General features: G+C 43.6%; 1 protein-coding gene across 6 annotated transcripts in view; it reads left to right on the top strand.

The window, feature by feature from the left end:
• Window positions 1–27,237, top strand: part of JADE1 (jade family PHD finger 1) — an 86,767-nt gene that overhangs the window by 36,414 nt on the left and 23,116 nt on the right. For 4 of the 6 annotated variants that reach the window (XM_020974018.2, XM_020974020.2, XM_020974021.1 and 1 more), the window contains 7 exons: window positions 2,730–2,815; window positions 2,986–3,060; window positions 6,529–6,686; window positions 13,486–13,673; window positions 17,057–17,268; window positions 24,795–24,962; window positions 26,453–26,569. In XM_020974018.2, coding sequence (XP_020829677.1) covers window positions 2,730–2,815; window positions 2,986–3,060; window positions 6,529–6,686; window positions 13,486–13,673; window positions 17,057–17,268; window positions 24,795–24,962; window positions 26,453–26,569 — 1,004 coding nt within the window. Of the gene's footprint in view, window positions 1–2,460; window positions 2,548–2,729; window positions 2,816–2,985; window positions 3,061–6,528; window positions 6,687–13,485; window positions 13,674–17,056; window positions 17,269–24,794; window positions 24,963–26,452; window positions 26,570–27,237 lie in introns of those variants that run through there. The other 2 variants (XM_020974029.2, XM_020974019.2) reach the window with 2 other exon arrangements.

The raw sequence follows: 27,237 nt of genomic DNA, 5'->3' as shown, positions 1-27,237 counted from the left end.
TGCTCCCCCACCACTGCCCCTGATAAAGGGGGTTCCGACTAGGCAAAGAAGGGGAATGTTAAGATAGTTCACTCACTCCTAAAGTAGACTATTAGAAAGGGACACTCCTTTAGCCCCACGTTAGGTGACGTTTATATAATGCGTTAAGGTTTGCAGATCACTTTACAAATATTATGTCATTTGATCTTTATAACAAACTTGTGACTTAGGTGCTATTATTATCATCTCCATTTTATAGACGCAGACAAATAATTTGGTCAGAGACACATACAGTCTGTATTTGAACTCGGGTCTTCTTGACTCTAGGACCAGCTCTCAATCCACTGCGCCACCTAGTTGCCAGAAACCTTTTCTACAGGGCTTGCGTCTTTCTTGGGCTCCCTAATTTTGCCTGGACCTACTTATACTCAGATACTTCAGTGGAACTTTATTCCGTTCCTGAAATTCATTATTTTATTTATTATTTCGTTCAGATTCCCTCTGGTTCTCTATCCTCCCCGCCCCCCCCCAAATGATTTAAATCACAACTCATCTATGTATCTTCATCCTGGAGGCTTTTTGGCCAGGTTTTCACCCAGGGGACCTACCCGTTGTCCTGGGCTTCCTTTGGGGCACTATGCAATTTCACATGGTGGAGTGAAAAGTGTGTGAGATTTGGATTCAGAAGATCAGGGTTTGAGACTCAGCTCAGCCCTTTACTTCCTATGTGACCTGGTCAATGAACTGCTGGGCAGGCGGACTCCAAATCTGTGATCCTGTCATCCTGACACTGTAGAAGAGAAGAGAGGAGAAAAGGGATACCAGTCTGCAAGGCCAGATTGGAGTTCTGGTAGAAAGAAGGCAGAGAAAGGGATTTAAAAGGCCACAGTCCAAAAGGGTGGTTGCTTATTATATTCAAAGCTTTACAGAGTCTCCTGGAATGGGTCTGTGGTGGCCTGTTCTAGTGGAAGCCAAGGGTTTATTTTTATTCTGTTTGGATTTTATATTTTAGGGATAGGTTGGGGATAATAATTCTTTGTGCAACTACTCAGAGTGATACAGTGCATTTAAAAAGCATTCCTGCAAGTCGAATAAAATATTTTTTCCTTCTCACTAAGTGAAATGGAGCTATTAGCTGAAGGGTAGTGTGGTATATAATGAGAGGTGTGCTGGGGCTAACCTGGGAGTCAGAGGCCTGGAATTTAAACCCGCCCTTTTGTAGCTTACCAGCTGGGTGGCCATGGGGTGGCAAGTACCTAGCCTTTCTGGGCTTTAATGACTTTTGTAAACTTTGAGCTGTACCTTTCTGCTCTGCATGGACTCATTCTGTCCCAGAGGGAGGTCAGCTCATGGAAGTCAGGAACAGTTTCTTTTTTTCCCGTTTATATCTTTTGCTCTTCTTTTGCACCTGCCTTCTGTATGCATTGCCCAAGTCTTTATTTTGACCTTTGGCTGGGGTGACACCTGTCACTCCCTATTTGGTAAGTAACTTAGTTTGACTTCCCACCACTTAATGACCTTACCCAGCTGTTTGCTTGGAGGGAGGTAACATCTGTATTGAGGGAGGAGAGCCACCATGTGCAGAGGGGGATGTTCTGCATTAAGGGAAGTAGGGGGGATAAAAAAATGCATTGGCAGTTATTCTTACCTCTGCATATCAGGGAGCCAGATGGACATTCCCACCCCTCAGCACGAGGATGGGCTTGAAAATGCCCAGCCCAACTGGTCAGGGTAGCCCTGGCTGGGACAAGGGCCAGAGAGCGTGGAGGCCTGATTGGGAGGCATCTTGGAGCACTGATGGAAGAAGTGCTACTTTTGGAATCTAACAATGGGTTCCGTTTCCCTTCTGCCTCTTGCAAAATTGGGGACCTTGAGCATGGGCACTTAACATGTCTTGGTCTTAGGTTTCCCTTTTGTAAAATGAGAGGCTTGTACCAGATAGCCTCTGAGGTGCCTTCTGGCTTTGGCTGTATGATCCTTTGATCTTGAAGTGTAGTACCAGGCATGTAGTAGGAGGTAGATATGTAATATATGGAGGTAGATAAGAGTATATGAGTATACACATACATATATATGCATATGCCTGTATGTATATGGGTGTGTATATATATGTATTTGTTGAACTGTATCCTAGGAGACCTCTCCCTTATAAATAGGTATGTATATGTCTATGCATACATATAGGCATGTGCCCATACATGTATAATCATATTGTATATCATACTGTATGTAATAATGTACAATGTATAACATATATACTAGATCTTATACTACATATACATTGTAAATGCATATATACCACATTATATGCTCTGTATATACGTATATTTGTGTTTGTACGTATGTAGTATGTAGGTATACATATACAAGATGGACAGGTTTATATACTCATTGAATTGAATTGTATCCTAGAAAACCTATGAGTAGGGAATATAAACTACAGTTTTCACTTCTGAAGGTCCTGACCTAAAGTACCTCTCGAGCCCTCATCTGCAAGTCACTTAAATTAGGAAAACTCAAGACCACGGCTAATTGTTGACAGAGAGAAGATCTTCCTTTGGCCTGCTGGTAGGCTGTTTTAGAGGAGTGCTGCAGGGCCAGGGGGGTGGGGCAGAGTAGAGTGGGCAGGAGAGGCATCAGGAATTTCAGGCCCAGAAAAGGTGTCCTGACGATCCTGCAGAGGGGCTCTGTGTGTGATGAGCAGTTGGTACAGTTTTTCATTGCTCCCATTTGGATTTTTGTACCTTCAGGCCTATCTACGACCTGGTCCCAGCAGTCCAGATCACGACACAGGAGAAACTCATGTTCCAGACATGAAGACCGAAAGCCCTCCGAGGTATTTCCTGAATTGCATCAGATTTTGCAGTCTCTGGGAAGTAAATACACGTGCGCTTGTGCGTGTGCGCATGCACATGCACACAAGCACACATGCACACAGACAAACACCTGGTTGATGAGTGCGTTTCTTCCTAATTCTATTCTCTTTCCTTTCCTGCTCCGTCTCAGCTGGCACCCAGCAACTTTCCCTCTGGCCAGGAGATCAGGGATTTCAGCAGCTGCTACAGTCACTGCCAGCCTCAAGTTAGTTTTAGCCCTGACTTTTTGGCTTCTTTGGCACCAACCCAATGTCATTTTGAACAGTTTTTGTTTTGGGAATTGTTTTCAAGGTTCTCTCTCTTCCCCTTCTGATCCTCCCTTCTCCTCCCCCCACCCCCTGCTTCCCATGTCCTGTCTTCCTGGATCCCTCCTCTTGTCTTCTTTCCCTTTTGGTAAATACTGGTTTGTAGGCGCATTCCATAGCTCCTCACTGCTGCTGGCCTTGATGTTTGCTAAGGACTTACCTGTCCATCTAGCAATCTGCTGTTTTGCAGTGCTTTGAGGAATGTAAATCAAGGAAGGAAACGGGCCTTGATCTTTGGCATTTTTCAAAGTGAGTCTCTGTGCCAGGGAGACGTGGGGGCACATTCCTTGAGAAGTCTTCCAGTTTGCTTTAAACAGAGCAAGCTCAAAGGCAACAGCCACCATTGAGTGATGGGAGATGAAGGCAGATTTCTCAGAGGGCTGTTTAGTTTTTCTCCCGCTTGCGTTGTCACTCCAAGGACTTGCGTGGGAAATGCCAGGGAAACTCGGTGGGTTGGACTGTCGAGATGAGTTCTGCTAGAGAATAATATCCTTCCTTTCGAATTATGGGAAAACATATGGGAGCAGCTGGACCTCAACAGAGGGATCTGAGGGGTATTAAGTCTTTGTGTTGCCATCATTTATTGGTATTGGCCCCCTGGTTCTGGTGTGGCCCTCCAGGGTCCCTTTCCTTCCTCTTGTTCTGAACCCTTCCTAGTGCTTATGTTTGTGTTTCTTTCCCTCACTCCTCTCCTTCCTTCTTTCCTTCCTTCTCCTTTTCCTTAACTGTTGCACCAGACCTCACTCCTCCTGTTTGTTTTATTTCACTGAAAAATAAGGGGGAATGAATGAGTTAGCTTTTGATGGATTGAAGTTCCAGTGCCCCAGGGACCACGACTTTAGGAAATGACATTACTCCTCTGCCAGAGGGCACAGCAGAGTGTGGAGTGGGAGCTCCAGGGTCAAGCAGCATGGCAGTGGGCCTAAGGCACTTGGGCAAAAAACCTTCTCTGTGGGCAAGTTTATATTCAGAATCCAGTTACACTACTGGTTCCTTCTCAGTTAAGTCCTTATCCTAAATCATTGCCCACCTAAAGTATTGATGCCGAGCACTCCTGAGTGTGGGGGCAGCTCTTCTCTTTCTTGATTGCTACCTTCCCGTCCCACCCTTTGGGGGTGAAGGGAGTCCATGGATAGAGGTGGCCTCCTTCATCCTTCTCACCTTCATTATTTCAATTTGGTTTCCTTCCTCCTTTTAGCCAAATTCCTCCACAGCTTTCTCTCCTTCACCTTAGTTGGGGGACCTCTAGTGAGTCCACAGGACTTACCTAAAATGCAACTTCTGCCTGCAGACAGATGGAGATGGGAGTTGGGAAACTGTCCACACCAGCTGCTGTGTGGGGGCTAGGGCGAGCTCAGGGAGCTGCCCAAGGCGCTGGGGCATGTGCGCTGCTTCCCTTACCTGTTACCTTACCCTGTGATGCTTCTGTAGACAGCTGTTGGCTGCTCCTCAGTTTGGTGTTGGCATTCTGGGAGTGAGTGGTAGCATTGGGGTGGGGGTGGGAGATGTAAGAGGGAGGGGAGGGGTCTTTTGTTTTTCTTCTTTTTTTTTGGAATGCTGCCTTAAACCTTTATTCTGGTGATCTTTGTTTGTTCTGGGACAAAACAAGTCCTTGAAAATGGGTCAGCTCTGGGGCCCTTAGCATGTGCCTGGTGTGGACTTGGAGAAGCCTGAGAAAGAGAGCACTCCTTGTCCCAGGCAGAGAGTCCTGCTTTGTGACTTGGGACTTGTGTAAACAGAGTGGAGTTTACAGATGCATGCCTTCCTTTGGAGCTAACGTGGCTTCTAGCCAGTCTCATTGCCAAGGTCAGAGCTTCTGCACGGGCCCTTGGAAGGCAGCGTTAGCACCAGGAACAGCAGGGATTGTTGGGAGGGAAGCAAGCTCGTGGCTCAGGGGCACCAGTGGGAAGAAGAGCTTGCCCTCCTGCCTCTGCTGCTGCCGTTTTGCCCGGGGTCAGGGGTCAGACCTTGTTTATTCTTGGTGTCCCAGATGGATGAGTCTGCCCGTGAGCTGTTCTTCAAGTGTTGGGTTTCCTGTGGCTCTCTTCCCTTGGCCTGAGATGGGAAGTGCAGGAGCTCTCTTGGCAGGGGGGCACCCTTGCTACTCTTGTGGTTTTGTTTTGCTTTGTTCAAATACTTACTTCCCAGGGCTGTTTAGGTGCTTCTCCCATGCATCCCCTGCCTCACAGAGAAGAGGTGTGTGAGCCAGCAGATTTTTGCTGGATATCATGTCTGTCTCTGATTTAGCATGGTAGTGCCAAGACGAGCTATAGCTCTGAGAGCTGGAGAAACTGTCATTTCTAACCTCCCTTCTGACAGAGTTTCCAGAACTAGATTCCTTTCTAATCCCAGCTGACACTAATTTCTGCCTGACCATTCATCCTGGGATAGCTAGTGAGCTGATAAGGTTTACAGAACGCTTTACAAATACATGCTCATATTTGATCCTGAAAACAATTTTGTGAGCTACATGCTATTATCCCCATTTTACAGATGAGAAATCACCCTCAGAAAGGACCTTAATTGTCTTGGTTTACAGAGCTGTTAAGTGTCTGAGGCTAGATAGATGGCTAGCTGGATGGATAGGTAGGTAGATGGATGGATGGTTAGGTAGGTAGGTAGCTGTAGGTAGGTGGATGGATGGGTGGGTAGACAGACAGATAGATTGATAGATGATAGACATGTAGGTAGATAGTGATAGACAGACGGATGGATGGATAGATAGATAGATAGATAGATAGATAGATAGATAGATAGATAGATAGATAGATAGATAGATAGGCAGGCCAGCCTTAGATCCTTGGTAGGCAGTCAGCACATTGGGACTTTACCAGTAGATGTTGAAGAGTGACTATCCTGAGAGTAGAGGTTGGGGCTCTGAGGGACGCTTGGGATTCCACAGAGTTTGGAGAGGTGTAATTTTGAGCTTTGCAGTGAATTTTAAGTTTGTAAACGTTTGCCAAGAGAACGTCCTTAATTTAATGATATTCCTCCAGGGGTTTCCAGTTGCATGTCCCCCCCAAAAAAAAATTCCTCAGAGCAAGTGGAGAGTCCTTTTGGGGAGTGTGGCTGTGGGTGTTCCTCCAGATACATTGCTGTGTTTGTGCAGGGGGGAGGCTGTGGAGTAAGGGGAGAGCCCAGGGATCAGTGAGTTCCAAGCATGGTTGCCAGGTTTCCCCACTCCCCTCCTGGCCAGCCTGAGCAGAGCTGAATGGGTGTCAAGCCAAAAGTCTCTCCTGGAATAGGTCAGGTTGTTTTCATGTGGCTATAGAGACCTTGTCACCTGCATGGTCTCCTTGGAGCTAGACACTCCTGTGAACAGGAAACATAAATATCAAATGTCAGCGATCCTTTCTCTCCCTTTGCAGGTGTTCAGGACAGACCTGATCACAGCTATGAAGCTTCATGATTCCTACCAGCTGAACCCAGATGAATACTATGTGTTGGCAGACCCTTGGAGGCAGGAGTGGGAGAAGGGGGTCCAGGTGCCAGTGAGCCCAGGAACCATACCAGAACCTGTGGCCAGGTAGAAACATACAAACCAAAAAAAAAGTACCTTCTGTTCCCCCCCACACACACACATGTCTACTGGAGAGTTCTGGTTCTAAGAGCCATAGTGGATAAATGTTGAAATTGTAGAGCACTGATTCTACGTGAGTATGTAAGTGAAAGCAAAATACAGTAGGCATACACTTCAGGGGACAGGGAACAATTCTGCTAAGTTCCATTGTCCTCTGGACTGGATTTTCCAGCTGTACCTGTGCAGGATTTCTGTCTTCTAGGAACTTTTTTTTTTTTAGAGGAAGGAAGGTTATTTTTTAAAATTAAATTTTATTTCTTTCAGTCAAAGAAAATCATCTTACTTCCCCCTTTCCTCCTCACTCCCCTTCCCCCCTAAAAAGAAAGAAAGAAAGAAAGAAAGAAAGACAGACAGACAAAATCCTTGTTGCAAACATGTAGAATCAAGCAAAACAAATTCCTCTCTTGGGGGGAAATGTAAAAAAAAAGTCTCAGTTTTCACTCTGAGTCCATCAACTTTTTGTCAAGAGGTCAGTAGCATCTTTCATCTTGAGTCCTGTAAAACTGGTTAGTCGTTGCACTGACCAGAGTTCTAAAGTCTTTCAAAGTTGTTTGTTTTCATAGTAAAGTTGTGTAAATTGTTCTTTTGATTCACCTCACTTCATTCCTCATCAGTTCATACAGGTCTTTGCAGGTTTCTCTGAAACTGTGACCTTCCTCATTTCTTATACATATATATATATATATATATTCTATAACATAATGCAGTGTGTGTATACATATATATATACATATATATATATATATATACATATATATATATGTATCTGTATAGTTGTATACTGTAATTTATTCAGCCATTCTGCAATTGTTGGGCGCCCTATTAGTTTCCATTTGTTTGTGACCACAAAAATTACTGCTGTAGATTTTTTTTTACATATGGATTCTTTTCTTCTTTATATTTTTGAAGTGTAGGTCTAATTTTGGTATTGCTGGGTTGAAAAGCATACATAGTTAATAACTTTTGGGACTTATTTCCAAATTGCTTTCCGGAATTGTTAGACCAGTTCACAATTCCTCCAGCAGTGCATTAATGTACCTGTTTTCTCACAGCCCCTCCAGCATTTGTCATTTTACTTTTTTGTTATCTTTGCCAGTGTGATAGGTGTGTGGTTAGTACCCCAGAATTGCTTTAATTTGCATTTCTTTAATAGTGATTTATGTAAATTTTTTTCAAACAGCTATTCAAGCAGGTAAGTCAATCCTTGCACCCAAGAAGCCATTCATATTGGATTTCTTCCTCTAAAAAGTGCTTATTTACGTCTTTTGACCATTTATCAATTGGGGATCAGCTCTTATTCTTATAAATTTGAATTCATTCTCTGTATATCTTAGAAATGAGACTTTTGGGGGCAGCTAGGTGGTGCAATGGATAGAGCACTGGCCCTGAAGTTGGGAGGATCTGAGTTCAAATGTAGCCTCAGACCAAACACTTGACACTTACTAACTGTGTGACCCTGGGCAAGTCACTTAACCCCAACTGCCTAAAAGTAAAAAAATAAAAATAAAAGAAATGAGACTCTATTATTAAAGACATTTTTTGCGAAGACTTTTTTTCCTCCATTTATCTGCTTTGAGATTCTAAGACTTTCTTAGACTGCAGGAGGGAAATTTGGAGACATACTTCTTCATCTTCAGTTCAATTAGATAAATATCCATTATGTGCCAGACAGAAGAGATGTAGTAGCCAATGAAGTGGCCTCAGATCCAAGCAGACCTAGGTTGTTCTCTTGTCTTTGACACGTACTGGCTTTGTGATGGGGCAGCACAATCTCTAAGTGCCCTAGGCAGATCTCTAAGACTAGTAAATTGCAGTGAAGGGGCTGACCCGCCTGGATCGAGGGAGGGCCTTATCCCTAGCTCCCTGTACCAATCCCTGCCCTCAGGGAGCATGCGTTCTTTCAGTTGGCTTGCAGTGTTGGACAGTGGGAAGAGCACTAAATTTGGAGAGGGGACCTGGTTTTCAATCTCTGCTCTGTGTTTTTCTTACCTATGTGATCTTGGGCAAACCATTTGGGACTTGGTTCTTTATTAAATGAAGAGACTGTAATAGAGGATCTCTGAGGTCCTTTTCAGGTCTATCTAAATTTACGTTCTATATTCCATTGCTGATTATCTTTCTCGGGTGGGAATATGAAGGTTCTTGGTAAGGAGGATATTTCAGGAATGGAAGACAATCTGGTTTTCATGTCTTATGTGGGGGATATCTTTGGTTCCTGCTCTGGTTTGCCCTCCCTTCAGAGGGATACAGATGTGAGAAAGCCTGAGGGGTTGGTGTGGGAGGTGGAGAGGAGAGAACCTGGGTGCGAAAGTAAAGTTATTTGTTAAGTTCACTTATTAATGATAATAACAAGGTAAAACCTTAACACACTGGTTCTTTGGCTTACTTATTCATTTATTCATTACCCATTTAAGTAGAGATTCAAGCTCTCTGACTCATTCTCCAAAGAGCAGTGGTACCAATTTGGCCATTGGCTTACTGTCTCATCTTACTTTAAAAAAAATTTTTTTAAGGCAATTGGGGTTAAGCAACTTGTCCAGGGTCACACAGCTAGTGTGTATCTGAGGCCGTATTTGAACTCGGGTCCTCCTGATTCCAGGCTGGTTGCTGTATCTACTGCGCCATCTAGCTTTACTCCCTTTCCCTCCCCATCTTATTTTTTTGACTGGAAGAATCTAGAAGACCACAGATCTAAGGATGGAAAGAACCTGAGAAGCCATTGAATCAATGCCCCTAATTTTGTGCATGAGGAAATTCATCCAGTGGTAAAGTGACTTATTCAAAGTCATACAGCTAGTAAATGGCAGAGCTGCAATTTGAACTCAGGTTCTTTGAATGCAAGTCTAGGATTCCTTCCTTAGTGCCACACTGTCCCTGATGAGGGGAGGACCTCTCACCTACTGCTCAGTAAGTGCTTGATTTCTCTACTGAGAGTGTTAATTGGCCTCCTGCCTTGTGATGCAGATACTTAATTGTGCCTTGACCTCATGGCTCCTCACTGCCTTCCTGTGACTTTCAGCCCTACTCCGCAGTAGTGGCCCTCAGGGGTGGCACGCCTGAGACTTGACCATTCCTAGGAGATGGCTCCACTTCTAAGATTCTGGAGATTCTTGAACTCTAAGATCAGTCTTTCCCTTGTCCACCACTTACCTCCTGTCTTATGCTTTACCTTATGACCTCTGGGTAAAGGAAACTACTGTTGGGGGGGGGATTTGTGAGACTGATCTTGAAAAGGGGTTCACATACTCTCTGAACAGGTTGGGGACTGCTGGTCTGTAGGATAAGACGCACTCTTCAGCTTTGGACTTTGAGGCCGTCCATTCAGCTGAGGTAAACCTCAGTTCAGGTGCCATCTCTTCCTTGAGGCCTTCCTTATCCGTAGGTGGTAGCCCTTTCTCCTGGATTCCCAGCTCCCCTTTATGCGCTGTCTGTCCTGCATTAGAACATAGGCTTCTTGAGTGCGAGGATTGACTTACTTGCTGGAAGTATCCCTAGCACTTAGCACAGTGCCTGGCACATAGTAAGTGGTTAATAATCTCTGTCTCTTTCTCTGTGTCTCTCTGTCTCTGTCTGTCTCTGATTCCCCAGCCTCCTGTCTGTCTTTGTCCCTTCCATAACCCTTCCCCTCAAAAGTGAACATTCTCAAATTTTCTCCAAAAATTTTTCTGGGGACCTTTCTTTCCTTATCAAGAACTCCTTTGCATCGCACTTTCTTGTGTACGGTTTCTTACATTCCCTTTTAGATTGTAAGCACCTTGAGGATAAAGACTTGGTTTTTGATGTTGTAGGCTTATCTTCAGGGTCTGTTGTGATGCCTTGCAGAAAGTGGGTATTTTCTTAACCACCTTTCCTGGTCCTGTTTCCCTCACCCCCACTCCTCATGCCTCCTGCAAATACAATATTTCTGCCACCTGGAGTGAAGGGTTTCAATCTTGGATTACTTGGGCTCAATGTGGAGAGAGTTGAATGGGTTGCAGTTAAGCCCCCTTGAGGTTATACACACATCTCTAAGACCACAGAGCTGCTAAAGTAGATCTTATTACCCTCTCTCAGCCTATTTAAAAGGCTGAACAGGAAGAGTTGGGTCCCCTCTCAGGGGCTTGCAGTCTAGAATCTTAAAAGAGGACTAGAAAGCAAAGCCCTGGATGATCACTCCCGCCTCAGGTTTCTCTTCCTTCTGGGAAGCAGAAAATAGGTGTATGTATCACAAAACTCCCACCTAACCGGGTCCCTCACCAGGTGTCCTGTGCCCACGTTTAGGAATCCTTGGCTGAGGGTCATCTATGTATTCGTTTGTTTGTTTTTCACTTAATTTTGAGCAGGGGTCTGGAAAAAGAGAACATAGTTTTTGGACACAGCAGGTAAGAATGCTATGCGGAGTGTTTTATCTAAACTTTTAGTAGTAGAGTTTTTCTGTTTGACTCTAGAGGCAACAACCAAGAGCAGTGTATGGAAGCTGAAAAGAGGTAATTATATAAGCTTTATATCGGGCAAAATGTTGGAATGATTATCAGTATTTAAAAGTAGGATGAGCTTCCATGGGAGATACTGAGGTTCCTTCCTTACTGGAAATACTCAGGCAGGAGCTGAATAACCACCGGTTGGATAGGTTGTAGTAATGATTCTTTTTCTTGTATAGGTTGGCTTACATGGTCTCTGAGGTCCATTCCAACACCAAACTTCTGTCATTCTGTGTTTCTGAAATATATTCCTCTAGTTTAGCCGTCTCACAATATGATGTGTAGAAAACCTTCTGCTCTGTGAACTTGGGTATTGTTAGCATTGATGGAAATACATCCACAGGATATTTTGAGCAACTTGGAGGCATTTGTCCAAACTGCTAAAAACGGATCAGCTAAGGATCATAAATTTGGAGCTGCAAGAGATTGTAGAGATCCTGTAGTCCAGCCTCCTTTCTCTGACCCCCGGACCTCCCCATTCCCATGTAATAGATGACAAAATTGAGGTGGTAGAGGGGAAGCAGAGACAGCTACTTTTGGAATTAGAAGATTTACCTTCAATTTCTACTTCCTCTTTATGTGATATTAGGCAAATCTCTTAACTTTTCTGGTTCAGTTTACTTATCTGTAAAATGGTGGTCTCTTTCGTCTCTTCTAACTTTCAGTCTAAGATTTCGTGGTCTGGAGAGCATAAGTAACAGAGACTTTGGCTTTTGTTTGGACTCCAGTTGGAGTCTAACTCATCAACGTCATGCCTTTTCTAAGGAATGTTCTGGAGTCATTTCCAGCTGTTGAAGAGATCTGTCTTTCTTCCCAACAAACATTTACTGGGAATCCAGTGTATGTGTGGGACTTTCTGATTCAGTAAGGCAGGTTCCATCGTAAAGATGAGCTCACATCATTGTCCTTCAGAGTTCCCAGATGAGATCTTGCCATTCTCTAGTACTTGACTTGATCATGTCATATTGCCAAGTACAAATTACTGAGATGTACCCTGTTGTTGTTGTTTTCCCCATCCGAGTTGCCATTTTCTTTCTTCTGGCTTCCCAATGTTCTTCCATGTCTTTGTAGCTTTTATCCTTTGAACTCATTGCTTGTGCCAGGCTGATGGGGCTTTCTGCACCATTCCCGAAAATCTGGTGTCCTGCTTAGTAAGACAGACTTGTTCTAATGGGTCATGACAGGGACAGGCATGATTAATAAGAATTAGTTTAGAGTTCCCTTTGATCTTTTGAAACCCAGATTTCAGAGTTTCTCTGAAGATGTGGTGGAGTTGTAGCTGCTGCTGTGTGTGAGGAAGGGATGGGAGGGTGGACTGAGAAGAGGGAGGAAAGAAGGGGAGGTACAGGGGGAGGCACTACAGCCACTAGTAATGTCATAGCCAGGCAGAGGAGGAATCTCTTAGCCCATGTTTCTGCATGCCTCTGTTTCTGGTTTGGAAGCCTCAACTACCTCTGATGTTGGTTTTAAATTAGGATGACATTTCTTTTTGGTCCAGACTGGTAGTATCATTGTAGTTGTAGTAGTAGTAGTAGTAGTAGTAGTAGTAGTAGTAGTAATGGTGGTGGTGGTGGTGGTGGTAATAGTAGTAGTAGCAGCAGCAGCAGCATTAGTAGTACCAATGAACATTCATTTAGTGCTTTAAAAGATCACTAGTGTGCTTTTAAAAAGCTTGCTATTACTTTATCCATGTAACAGATGAGGAAACTGAGACTCAGAGAAGCCAAGTTACTTGCCAAAGGTCACATAGCTAATAAGTATGTGAGGTGGGATTCAAAGCCAGGTTTTCCTGACTCCAGTTCTGTTCCATCTACTACTCTGGGCTTCTGGTGTGGAAGTTCAGCAGTCACCTATAATTACAGTGTGAAAGGAATTGCTTGGGGGCATTCAGAGGCTCTGTAACTTTTCCATGGTCACATAGTGAGTTTGTTTCAGAGGTAGGACTTGAAACCTGTTTTACTCGATTCAAAGGTTAGCCCTCTAGCCACTATGCCATGTTGTATCTCATTTTGTGCCATTAGGTATTGGAGATTCTAGCACCAGCATGCGTGTGTGTGTGTGTGTGTGTGTGTGTGTGTGTGTGTGTGTGTGTGTGTTTTGGCAGCTTGTATGGTGCTAGTATGAGGGTTTCAATGTCTTGAAGAGGGCATGTGGAGGGGGGGTGGGTCTTTAATGTCCTAGAAGGTATAAAAAGTAAGCTTGTGTGTCTTCTAGGCTGGATCATGATGTAGCTATAGGTAACTGCTTCCTTAGCCACTAGTTAATTTTATCTCTCTGTTTCTCAGGGTAATGTCTGAGGAGAAAGCCCTCATGTTCATCAGGCCAAGGAAATACATCCTCTCCTCGGGCTCGGAACCACCAGAATTGGGCTATGTAGACATCCGTACATTGGCAGATAGTGTGTGTCGCTATGACCTCAATGACATGGACACTGCATGGCTGGAATTGACCAATGAGGAGTTCAAGGAGATGGGTGAGACAGTATGGGTTACTGCCCCCTCCCAACCCCCCTACCCCCCAGCAGATTTTCTCTTGACTGAAAACAAATAGGGGAAACCTTATTCTAAGAGGATAAGGGAGTGAAAAGAGCTCCTATTGCCCAACAAATGAAGTTCAAGGCTTTTAACTTGGCAATTGAGACCCAGGACAATCTGATCCCAACTTCTTTCTCTAGTTTTATTGTCTATGCTGCTTTTTAGGATAATAGGATCAGAGAATTGTAGCTGGAATAATAGTAAAAGCTCATCATGTAGGGCTTTAGGATTTGCTGAGCATTTTACTTACTCTGTCTCATTTGAGCCTTACCACAGCTCTATAAGGTAGGCACTACAGTTGTTATCTCCATTTTTCAGATAAGGAAACAGGCTCAGGGAGGAGCCCTGTGAATGACTTGCCCATGCTTACTAAGAAAATGCCAAAGGCAGGATTTGAACCCAGGTCTTCCTGACTCTAAGTCCCAAGACATATTAAAGGCTTTTTATTCAAAAGCCCTTATTTTGCAGATGAGGAAAACTGGTCCCCAGAGAGTTTACCCAAGGTTCCAAGGTGATAGAAATACAGTGGAGCTAAGATTTGAGCCTAGATCCTCTGATTTCAAACTGAGTGCCCCTTTCCAATGAGTATCCCAGAAGGATAGAAACAGACTGTACTTGAAATGTATACAAATTATCAATAGCTACATGAGGAAAAAAAAAAGGTTAAAAATCAGTAATGATTAGAGAAATGCTAATTAAAAACCACTGTGAGATTTTCCCTTGATAACCATCAAATTGGCAAAGATAATAAAAGACGACAAAATTCAAAGCCAGTGCAACTACAGTAAAACAGACATATTAATGAACCCTGCCAAACTCATTATCTCGGGAGGCCTTTTCCCCGAATGTTTTGTGTATATTCCTGCCTTGGTCTCTTTGCCTAGGCTCTGGTCCCTGCCTGGAATGCCCTCCTTACTTCTGTTCACTCACCTGGGTACTACCCATTCATTCTCCAAGAGCGGCTCACATTGTTTGTCCTCCCTAAAGTCATCCCAGAGTCCTCAGCCTATGGGGCTCTCTACCTGAGGCCCTCATTGTGTGCCAATTCGAGGGTTAGCATGTGCTGTTAGCAGGGTACTGTGAATGAGTACTGGATCTGGGGCCAATGACCTGGGCTCAGACCCCACTGCTGACATTTATTGTGACCATGGGCAAGTCGGCCTCTCTGTTTTTCAGCTTCCCCCTCTGTAGAAATAAGTTCAACTAGATGTCCTCTAAGATCCCGCCGAGGGTTAAATCCTATGATCCTTTTATTCTTGCCAGCAGAGACATGGGCACGAAGTTAGCAGGTTAGCTGATAGAATCCAGCCAGAGTATTTGACTCAGCACTCATTTCACCTGTTCAGAGCTCTGTCCCCTTTCATGGGCCATCTGGATGTGGCCCTTTCTTGACAGTGGGACAGCTTTGTATGTGCCAGCTGAGGGTGCCCAGTGCCTCCTGGTGTCATTTAGGGGACCCTGGAGGACATAGAGGAAGGCTCTTTGTGCTTTTGTGAATGACTTTAAAAATACCACGTGAACTCATCAGGTTTAAACATATTGCTGAATGTTCTGGCACAGTCACCCTTCTTAGCACTGACCACACATGCCTAGAGACTTCTGTCTTCACTATATTATTAGACTGCTGTAGTAAATATTAATTATAGGGAGGAGGTTTATGCTTTCAAAGCCAAGTGTCTTGAAAACTCATAGGAAGAGCTTGGATCTGAAGTGCCCTTCCCATGTTGAAATAGGGTGTGAGAAGATGTACTGGGCCAGAGGCACTGTAAACACAAACTCCTAAACAGTTTGTTTGAGGCTTATGATGCTTCTCCCTCTGCTTTTCTTCCTTCAAAATATCGAGCTGCTGAAGTCAGGTGGGTGTTCTAAGATCCGGGGGATAACAATAGCCCTGGATTTGACACACAGGTCTGTGCACATATCTGAGGATACTGTCATTGAATTTCCTGCTGAGGCCAGCCCTGGGTTTTTCACTTTTCAGAATACTTATGTCAGTAATAATCTAGCAGCAGAACCTGGTGGGATATTTGCTTCTGGAATGATTTTGGGATTTGAAAGCTGTATTGTGTGCTAATTGGAATCCTCAGTGTCTCAAAAGTAATTGTAATTCGCACTGTTTAAGAGCACTTTGAGGGATAGAAACCTCTTTCTTCAGAACTTACCTGTGAATTAGGTATTTGCAGTAATTACTATACCCATTTTGCAGATGAAGGAACAGGTTCAGAGAGGGAATATGATTGATTAATTGTAAGATTCTGGATATGAACTCAGGCCAATTCAAGTCAATAAACATTTAACTCTTCAGCGCCTACTATATGCCAGGGCATTTTGCTAAATGCTGGGTACACAAAGAAAAAAAAAACAAAACTGTCCCTGCTGTCAAGGAGCTTACCATCACACAGGGGAGACAATGTTCAAACAACTACGTACGAACAAAATATGTGCAAGATAGATTGGAGATAATGAATAGAGGGAGGGCACTGGCTTTAAGGGGAAGTGGGGAAAGGCTTCTTGTAGAAAGTGGGATTTTGAGAGAGCTGGGGTGGTAGGGGATGGGGCAGAAGGACAGACAGTGAGAATGCCCTGAGTTGGAATATGGAATGTCTTGTGTAAGGAAGAATGAGGGAGGTAATGTCACTGGATGGAAGAAGACATGGAAGCTGGAAAGACAGGAATGAAGGAGGTTATGATGAGCTTTAAAAGCCAGACACAGCATTTGATACTTGATTCTGGAGGTAATAGGGAGCCACTGGAATCGACTGAATATCCGGAGGACAGATTGAGCATGCTTTCAGCTCTATACCATGATACCTGCAGTCATAGCCCAGGTGCTGTGTTTGGAGTCGAAAGGAACTGTGTTCAGATCCTCCCTCTGACACCCACTGACTGTGTGATCACATGAGACAGTATATTTAAAGCACTTGGCAACCTTCAAGGGCTCAATAATTGCTAGCTATCATGATGATGATGATAATGAGCAAGTCACCTAACCCTTCTGAATTTCAGTTTTCTTATCTTTAAAATGGGCATAATGACACTTAGATTTAAGCTGCAAGCAAGAATAATTTTTACCAATTATTATTGTTTCTTTTCACATTTACTCCACTGGGTCTTCATGGTCTGCTACATCTTACATTTCTTCACTTGGTATGACATTTCCCCTCCAGAAACAAGAAAACAGCCTACAGGTCAGAGACACTCTGTGAAGGCCTAGCTTTGGCAATCAGTCCCTTGGCTCTGTGGTAAAGGGCAGCGCTGTTCCTCGGGGGACCCTCCGGATGGTGCAGGGTCTTTACATCTGGATCTCTTGTCTCTCCCTCAGGAATGCCAGAGCTAGATGAGTACACCATGGAGAGGGTCCTGGAGGAGTTTGAGCAGCGATGCTATGACAACATGAACCATGCCATTGAGACTGAAGAAGGGCTTGGGATTGAGTATGATGAGGATGTTGTTTGTGATGTCTGCCAGTCTCCGGATGGGGAAGATGGTAACGAAATGGTTTTCTGCGACAAATGCAACATCTGTGTGCACCAGGTACGTGGCTAGGGTAACCCAGAAGCCTTCTGGGGCAGTGGGCCTATCTCCTCGATTATGAGTGTGGCCTCTTCTCTCCAGATTTGGGGAGGTTGAGTATCTCTCTCTGTAAACAGTGCTGATGATGACCTCCCACTTCTGTTCACTCACCTTACAGAGCAGCAGCATCAAAAAGCCCGCTATATCAGGATCCCTGCTTAGAAAACCACAAGTGTTAAACATTTCCCAGTTATATTTTGATCTGGTTTGGGCAGCTTCAAGTTTGACATCTTCCCGGTAGAGGATGTGCTGCTGTCATGAAGTTTGGTAACGTGGCTGGGGGAAATGGCCTTTGCCCTTTCATTTTTATTCACAGTAGCTCTAGGTTTTGGTTTTTTTTTTCCGTAAAGAGAAAACCTGGGGAGTGGGACTGTTGCCTGACAGTCCCTGACATATGAGCTTAAGAAGTTCCTGGTGTTTGCAAAGTCCCTTAAAAGAATTTCTTTCTGTTAGACTTCTCCCCTGTGGATCTCCATTGTGTCTCTTTAATACGTTAGTCTTGTGTATTATAGGCATCTGTTTCTGTCTCATCCCCCTGTTAGATTGTAAGCTCCAGGGGGACAGAGATAATGTCTTCATCTGTGAACTTTGTATCTCCTCTAATACCTAGCATTCGTGCATGCATGTATTTGGCAAATACTTCATTATTATTCACCTGCAGAGCTCTCCGAGTCAAAGAAGGGGTACCCAGTTTAAGCAAGACACGATCCCCTGGCCTCATGGAACAAATGCAGATTACTGTAATGGCAACATTCTACAGCAGGGCATTAGAAAGTTGCAAAATGTTTTGTGAGGTCTGAGGAGGAAGACTGTTACTGACAGGGTAGGTCAAGGAGGGCTTCATGGAAGAGGTGGCATCTGAGTTGGGCTTTAAGGGAAAGAGGCAAAGAGGAAGGAGGGCATTCTAGGCAGAAGGAAGAGTTTAAGGAAAGGTAGGCAGAAGGATGTAAGATGCCTTCATTTGACAAACAGCTCAGTTTGGATGCAGTGTGTAATATGTAGAAGAGAGTAACACTGTATTGGGGCTGGATCTGTCACCATGTGTGTGCATCTTCATGTTGGGAGCTTCCCTCTCCCAATGCAACCTGCATCTTTACAGAATTATCGAGGGCGAAGAGAGAATAAGGGACTTGCCCCAGGTCACATAGTGTATATTAAAGGTAGGACTTGAACCCAGACCTTTCTGGCTTCAGGGCCGGCTTTTTAGCTGTTGCACCATCGCTCACAGAATTACAGACTTAGAGCTGGCATGGACCTGAGGGGTTATCTGATCTAGCTCCCACCTTTTACAGATAAGGAAACTTGAGTCCCAAAGAGCTGAAATGATTGGCCAGAAGTCATTCACTTGAAAGCCAGGATTTGTTCTCCAGTCCTCTGGTACCAGATCTAGTGTTCTTTCTACAGCACCATACTGCTTCTGCTAAAGATGAGATAAAACTCAAAAGGGAGGAGGAGTCATATTGTAGAGGCCCTGGAAGAATTTGATCTTTCTTTGGGAAGTAATAGGGAGCCATTGAAGATGTTTGAGTAACATGAACAAATGAACGAAGCATTTATTAAGTGCTTTACTTTGTGCAAAGCACTTGGCCGTGCACTGGGGGATACAGATAGAAAAGTAAGACAGTCTTTGCCCTCAAGTAACTTACAGAGGAAGATTTTGGCTACAGGTCACATGGAAAGATCCCATGGTTGCTCACCTGAAGGAGAGCATAAAGGGTGCTTTCTCTTAAAAAGGCAAGCGAAGGGACACCCTGTTCTAGAATGGGCACTCATTACCAACTGTCTTGGGTCATGAAGTATCAGTTATGTCTCATAGGAGGAGAAGGAGCTCCATGGTCCCTTGCGGGATGCTTACTTGTTGGTAGCATCTAATAATCCCTCAGGCTTTAGGACTGATCATCTCAATGACCAAGTAGTATAGTAGTCATCCCTGTTCCCCCCCTCCCACTTTTGTCTGTCTCCCTCTTTTTCTCTCTTCCTCTCTTTCTTTCTCCCTCCCCCTTCTTCCCTCTCTCCCTCCTTTCTCCCTCTCTCCCTTCTAACTCTCTTCCTCTCCCTGTTTACCTGTCTCTCCCTCCCTTTCCCCCTTCTATCTTTCTCTCTCTCCCTTCCCCCTTCTATCTCTTCTTCTCTCTCTTCCTCCTTTCCCCCTCACTCCCCCCAACTCCCTCTCTCTCTGTGTTTATCTTTCCTCCCTCTCTTCCCTCTCTCCCTTCTTTCTCTCTCTCTCTCCCCTCTAACTCTCTTCCTCTCCCTCTTTCCCTATCTCTCTCTCTGCCTTCCCCTTTCTGTCTCTTTTTCTCTCTCTTTCCTTTCTCTCTCTCTCCCTCCAACTCTCTCAGGGTATCTCTTCCCTCCCTCTCTTCCCTCTTTCCTTCCCCTCTCTCCCCTCTTTCCTTTCCCCCTCCTTCCCTTCTCCATATTTTGTCTCCCTTGAAAATTAGTTTTTCTTTTCTTACTGTTTTTAAACATACCAGTGGGAAGAGAATAGAGTTACATAATTTGAATGTGTGTAGAAACATGTGCTTGGAATACTCCTCAAACACTGATTACTGAACAGAGCAGTCTGAGGTCTAAGTTTAGAGTGACCATGTTGATGTTATCCCAAACTGTGATCTTCAAACATCTCACAAGGCAAGTCTAACATGGGGATCCTTTGTGGGGTGTGAGTTCCATGGAATAAAAATAAACTGTACTCCCTGCTGTAGATGGTTTGGCTTGGAGTTTTTAAACTTGGGGGGAAGACAGGATGGCTTGGCTGACCTGTGATTTCATCCATGTAGGAAATCTCCTGCTATGGAAACTTTCTCCATTGATGCAAATCAGCAGCTTGGCTTCAGTTTATAGTTTTGAAGAGTTGTCTCCTTATCAGTGATATTTATTGCTTTAACTTAACATCTGACATTGGCCCTTTAACTAATTATCGTCTGCCTTCTCATCTTGACCAAAAGCCCAGAGGACAGTGTGTTTTTCAGCATGCTGCTGCCTGTCTCGGGAGGCAATACATGACAGTGTAGGAGAAATAAAACTAGGAGGGACCACATCGTTTTGTAAGTGAAGAATAAGATTCCCAGAGAAGTCAAGTAGCAGGCTTAGTGTCTCAGTGCTAGTTAGCTGCAGAGCCAGGACTAGGAAGTCTCTGGCCCTGGGTTCAAGTCTAGACTTGGTTACTTACAAAAGAAGTGGCTCACTTACCTTTCTCAGCTTCAGTTTCCTACTCTGTAAAATGAGTAAGCTAAGACTTGTAGTAACTGCTGGATCAGTGTTGTTAAGATCAAATGAAATGTTGAGTGCTTTGAGAACCATACAACGTTATAGAAATATAAAGCAGTGTGGCACAGAAGGAAAGAAGTTTAGATTTGCCATTAAAGGTCTTGAGCTCACATCCTTGCTTGAGGACTTGCTGGGTATCCCTGGGCACGTCACTTTACCCCCACTGGCCTCAGTTTTCTCACCTGTAAAATGAGGGCATTGGGCTCAGTGATCTCCAAGGTTCCTTCCATCGCTAATGTCCTGCATGGTTTTGTAAGTCTTAGTTTTGTGACTCTTTCCCAGCTTCTGAGGTTGACATAATGGAACAGATAGATTTTAGAGTCAGAACAGGACCCCAGAGGTTTAGTCAAACATCCTTAGGCCAAAATTGGGAAAGCAACTTAGCCAGAGTCAAATAAGTAGTAAGTGAAAGAGCCGTGTTTCAAACCCAAGGCCTCTGATGTTTTCCCCACTGTTCTTTGTTAGTGTTCTGCACTTAGCAAGATGCTTCTCTGTACATGATCTCAGTATTCCAAGAAGCCTAGGAGATGGGTAGTGCAATAATTGTTACTCCCATTTTATAGGTGAGGAATTTGAGTTTATATGAGTTTACATAGCTAATTGGTGGCAGAGTTCAGCCTAGAAGCCAAGTCATAGGAAGATAGCTTGGTTTTAAGCCTATCTTCTGGTCTCACTGGACATGCTCCCCCTCCCCACCCCTCCACATTCTGTGAGCCAGACATGTCCTTTTCTCTGTTCCTCACTTTGTTACTTATCTCCTGCCCCTGTCCCTTGCACCTAGAATGCTTTCCCTAGTCACCTGCACTTCATGGAATCCCTCTCTTCCTTCCAAATGAAGCTTAAGCACAGATTTAGCTATGAAGCTGTTCTGACTTCCTGCTGCTAGAAGCTTTCCCAAACTACCCTGTAGTTAGCTACTTTATATTTGTTTGTGTTTGTGCTCTTGATATTTATTCCGCATATATTTATACATGTACTTGTCTTCCCTGTTGGACATAAGTCCCTTGTGAATATGGATTGTTTCATTCTGTGCATATGTGTGTGTGTATGCACATATATAATACAAGTACATACACATATATACGTGTGTATCTAGTTATATATGCATATGTGTAGATACAGATCTCGATATCTACCTATCATCTAGCAATCATTTATCTATTATCATCTTATTTATCTATCTAGCTATAATTGATCATCAATCAGTTACCTATCTCCTTATCTATCTAATCTATTTGTTTCCATCAGCTGGTATTGTGCCTGGCACATAGTAAGCATAATAGATGTTTGTCAGTTGTCCAAGGTCACACACACAAATGGCAGAGTAGGAAAGCTGGGATTCAGACCCCAACACCCGCGTTCAGATGTCATGGTCTGGGCTTGTCATTTCTTCACAGGCCTCCTTTTGTCAAGGCCTTTGTGCCCTGACCCTACGGTGTGCTTTATGTAATTTATTTTCAAGAGACTCAGAAGTGCTTTTCAGGTGAGAAATCATCTCTTGAAATGGGATCATCCACCTGGTTTTTCAAGTAGACACTAAGCCTGCTTTTATTCTTTGTCCCCATCACCTTGAACTTCTCTCCTTGCCTTTCAGGATGTCTAACCTTTCCCCACAGGCTCCCCAGGCCACACAGACTTGGTGCCTGGCCTCAGCTGCCCTTGTCTGAGCCTAGATTTCATTCTCCTTTACCTCATGCACTTCTCATCACCACCGCTGTGGTTTCCTTTTCACAGCTGAGCTCTTCAGATTTTATCATGGCTGTTTGTTTTTCTTCCAAAGACCTGGAACTGTGTCACTGTTACTCCTGACATAGTTTCCGGATAAAGTTCAAATTAAACTGTTGCTTAAGACCCTGAAGAGCCTCATGGTCTTTTCTCCCCTGTGCCACATGTTTTACTTTGGCCTGGCCTTTATCCCTTCACCAGTCTTTATTAATTTAGCCTTTAACATCTGCAGCTTCTGTAATTTTTTTTAAATCTCTTATCCATTACTCATTTGGTTTTCCCAGGAAAAGGGCTCACATTTTCTCCTTGTCTGCAGGGTCTCACTTTTTGGGTCTCCCTGTGGTAGTTTAGGACTGGTGTTGTATTGTTACGTAGGCTCATTTTAGATCTGATCCAAGCCAGCAATTATTTATTAAGTGCCTACTGTGTGCCAGGCAGTATGTTGAGCTGTAGGTATAGAAATTTTTAAAAAACTTATAGTTCCTGTCCTTAAGGAACTCACATTCTGTTGGAGGCATAGAACATTTAAACAGATGTGTGTGTGTCTAGGTACAGGGGTGGGGAGCCTGCGGCATGGAGGCCACATGTAGCCTCGAAGCTGAAGGTTCCCCACCCTTGGCTAGGACACACACACATACACACATACACACACACACACACACACACACACTGAGGAGGAAGAAGAGATCAGTAATTAATGGGATCAATAAATTCTTCTCATAGGAGTAGAGAGGAAACTAAAGATTCACAGGGGCCAGTGAGAAAAGAGTGATTCCAGCCAGGTATACAAGATGGCTTCAGGAGACAGAATTCTGAGATTGGGGAACCACAAGTAGACTGCTTTGGCCAAAACACAGTTTCTGCATATACAGGAGTGTGCTAGTTAATGTTTAACAAGCAGCTCTGCCCCTGTATCCTCACTAGTAAAACAGCAGGGAAATTTTTCTTTTCCATCCTGAGTTTAGAGAGTACTATGAGTTCCTGTTGCCAAATATTTTATCAGTGTGGGGCTGCTAAGCCCCGGAGTAGCCCGACCTAATCCTCATCCTTACTAGTTCTTTTACCCTTCTCCTGGTCTTGAAGTGCAATGTTCAGGAAAGATGCCCTATACTTAGAGGCAGGCTCTACTTACTGATGAGTTCCTGGCATTCAAAGGGAAAATGAAGATCTTATGACTTTCTTTTTCTTTCTTTCCTTCCTTCCTTCCTTCCTCCCTCCCTCCCTTCCTTCCTTCCTTCCTTCCTTCCTTCCTTCCTTCCTTCCTTCCTTCCTTCCTTCCTTCCTTCCTTCCTTCCTTCCTTCCTTCCTCATCAAGAACTTAACTAATGTCAATAAATGTAAACATTTCCACATACAAAGCACAAAAAGGAATGCATGTGAAACCACATACCTATTACCTACAGTTTTTTTAAAGCATATATTAAAAGGAATATATTAAGAAGTATAAAATATATTTTGAAGTATATATTAAATAACATATATTAAAATTTAACTTAGTGGTACCACCACTGCCCTGTTTGTCTGTGTCTCCTTCTGAATTACACAGACTTCTCTGTATTTTTATGTTTTACTATTTCTTTTTTGGGAGATGTCACTAGTGTTACACCTCCCTTCCCCCCAAAAAAAGCCCCATAACTAATCCCTCCCTTTTAAAAACCACATTGGCTGTGTTTGTAGATGTGTGTCTCATTCTGCACCTCTAGTCCATCACCTGTCAGGAAGTGGATTGTATGCTTCATTATCAGTCTTCTGGATTTGTGAGTGGTCATTGCATTGATCATTGTTCTTAAGTCTTTCAAAGAAATTGGTTTTCTTTCTGGTATTGTAGTCCTTGCAGAAGCAGTAGTTACTGTAAGTATTGCTCTAGTTTTACTCCCTTCTCTTTGCATCAGGATACAGGTGTCTCAGGTATCTCTTAATCTCTCCTTCATCATTTCCTGTGTGCACAATAACGTTCCATTTTATTTCTTTATCATGGTATGTTTAGCCATTCCCCAACTGATGGGCACTCACTTTGTTTCCATTTCTTTGGTACAACAAAAAATGGTCTTCTCTAAATATTTTTGTATGGATGGGTCCTTTCCCTCTGTCTTTGACATTTTGGGATATACATATGCTGAATAGTGGTATTGCCTAAATTGTGATATTCTTTTTCACAAGAGGATGGAAAGAAGGGTCTCTCCTTATGCCCTGGCCATGTTTCAGTTTGGTTAATGGAGTTTGCCATGGTTGGTTTTAGGCCACTTATTCCTGTTTTCTGGTTGCTTACCTTGGATACACCTTTTTTTCTTAAACACTTAAGATGTAACATTGTGGTGTTCTCCCTAAAAGAAGGGAGGGAGTTCACATAACGGAGGGAAGATGTTGAGGGTGGTTACTTTCAAATCCCTTCCAGGTATCCTCTAAGTTAGTAGGAGCAATGGAAAAAAGAAAGATCACACTTGCTGCTTCTTTGTTTTTCTCTTTGGGGATGGTGTGGGGGAATGCAGGCATGTTATGGAATCCTGAAGGTGCCTGAAGGCAGCTGGCTGTGCCGGACGTGTGCTTTGGGGGTGCAACCAAAATGTCTGCTGTGTCCGAAGAAAGGTGGAGCCATGAAGCCAACACGCAGCGGAACCAAGTGGGTCCACGTCAGCTGTGCTCTGTGGATACCAGAGGTAGGCAGAGGTGGAAAATCCTGCTTCTCAAGAGGTCATGATAGAGACCTGCTTCAGCTCCCAGCAGAGAGTTGTCCTGTTCAGAAGCCTGAGCAGTCTTGCAAATAGATGCAGAGTCATTTTATCTTGTTCTTTTTTTCCTCTTTTTCTTTTCCTTGCTTCCTTCCTTCCTTCCCTACCTGTAGAACTTTGTTCATCTTCTTTCACATCTTATCTTGTCGTAGCATCTGATCCTTCGAGTAACAGCAGCCCAGAGACATACCAGTGTGCCAGGGCTGAACAAGACCTGGCTTGTGATTTTATTTATGTTTTTGTACCTCCAATCTTTTTTTCTCAGGCCTGGTTTAATTGATTTCAGGTACTGAACCTGGGACAACTTAATATGCTGACTTTGAGTGTGACCTCTGTGATTTGGATTTCTGGTTTTTGGGAGCATTTTATTGAAGGAAGGTCTCGGGCCTGACAGAAAATGATGCTGAAAAAGGGAAATTATTTTTTCATTCTCAGTAGCACCAGAGACAGGTCAGTTTGGCTTAAGTGAGGATATTGTTTGACCCACATAGAGGACAATGACTGTGCCTCACACCTGGGATCTTAACCTGGGGTCCGTGGGATTCTTTTTTAAAAAAAGTTTTTTTATAAGTCTGTTTCATTGATTTATAACTGGTTTCACCTAAGGGTAAGTATAATTGGTTTCCTTTGTGCATTTGTGTATTTTATTTTATGCATTTATAAAAGGGGTTCGTAGGTTTCACCAGCCACCTTGAGGGGTTCCATGGCACAAAAAGATTTAGAAGAATTCCTGGCTCAGATTGTTTTGCATTCCGCACAGTGCCTGGCACAATGCTTCATCCCTAGCAGATGTTTGACAGATATTTGTTGAATAAAATAATGGAAATTAATTTCATTCATGAGACAGATATTAGACTAAAAATATAGTTTGTAGTCTTACATCTCATTCCTAGAAAAGTTTTAGAAACATTCGTAAATAGTTGTTCACTCAGTAGCCCTCTCTTGTGAGGCTGGGAAAGTGATTGATGGCATGGTCTCTTTTTTATGTGATCATAAGCAGCTCACTATTGTGACATCAGGCATCCAGGTGAATACTGGAAAAATACAGCTGGGTATTTCCAAATATCTGCATGTTTGCCCTCATGTTGACAAAACATCTCAGTGTTTGGAATATTCAGATTTTATCCAGGTATTTGGCTTGATGTAATTTTAGGCCAAGTGGGAGCAAAGATGCTGTGGTAAAACTGGGTGCTGCTTACTCACTGGGCATAGATGGTAGATCTGAGGAAGAAGGATGTCTGAGATGCCGTGTTCTCTTTGCAGCCACAGACTGGCATCCAGGATTAGGATATTTACTCTGTGCACTTCACAGGGTGCGTATGAGGACCCAATAAGATAATGTACCAAGAAGCATTTTCTAACCTTTAATACATGTGCCCTTGTGTCCCTGCCCCTTTCCTCTCCCATCTTGCCTGTAGGTGAGCATTGGCAGCCCGGAGAAGATGGAGCCCATCACGAAGGTGTCTCACATCCCCAGCAGTCGGTGGGCCCTGGTGTGCAGTCTCTGCAATGAGAAGATTGGGGCCTCTATACAGGTAGTTAGCTATTGGCAAATGACTTCTTCCTTTATCTGTCTGCATGTGCTAGAAAATGTCATGAAGAAGGAAATGCCACTGGTGTAGTGGCCTGGGCATAGCACATGTATTTTTATGTGTGTGATTGATCCTTACTTCATGTCTCTCTGACTTTAAATGGGGCCTAGTTTATATAGACCACCTTCATGCAGGGCTAGAATTATTATAAACAGAAGCAGGGGACATGAGTATCAACTGTAGAATTAACTAGTACTAATACTAATTAACTAGTACTAATGCTTTATGGTTTGTCCACCACCTTACCACACATTCAAACAACCAGTACTCATCAAATCTTAAATATAAAAAAGGGAGGAATTGAACCCCCTAAAATTGATTTCAAGTCAACCTGATAACCTCTGTGACTTTCTCATGAGTATTAATCATAAATTTAGAGCTTAGAGCTGGAAAGGATATTAGTAGTCATTGAGTCCAACCCCTTTATTTTATAGAAGAGGAAACGGGACTAGATAGTATCCAAGGGAACAGAGGTAATAAGAAGCAAAGCCACTCTGGTTCCAAATACAACACTCCTTAGAGCTACACCAACTTAAAGCAGGACCAGATGAAAGCTGTGGCTTACGTGAAGAGACTTCTAAGTGATACACTTAATGTAGTGTCTGGATCAT

The sequence above is a fragment of the Phascolarctos cinereus genome, unplaced genomic scaffold (assembly GCF_003287225.1).
Source record: "Phascolarctos cinereus isolate Bilbo 61053 unplaced genomic scaffold, phaCin_HiC Scaffold_9;HRSCAF=440, whole genome shotgun sequence".
In the NCBI taxonomy this organism is placed as follows: Eukaryota; Metazoa; Chordata; class Mammalia; order Diprotodontia; family Phascolarctidae; genus Phascolarctos; species Phascolarctos cinereus.
This window is presented reverse-complemented; position numbering and strand designations above follow the sequence as displayed.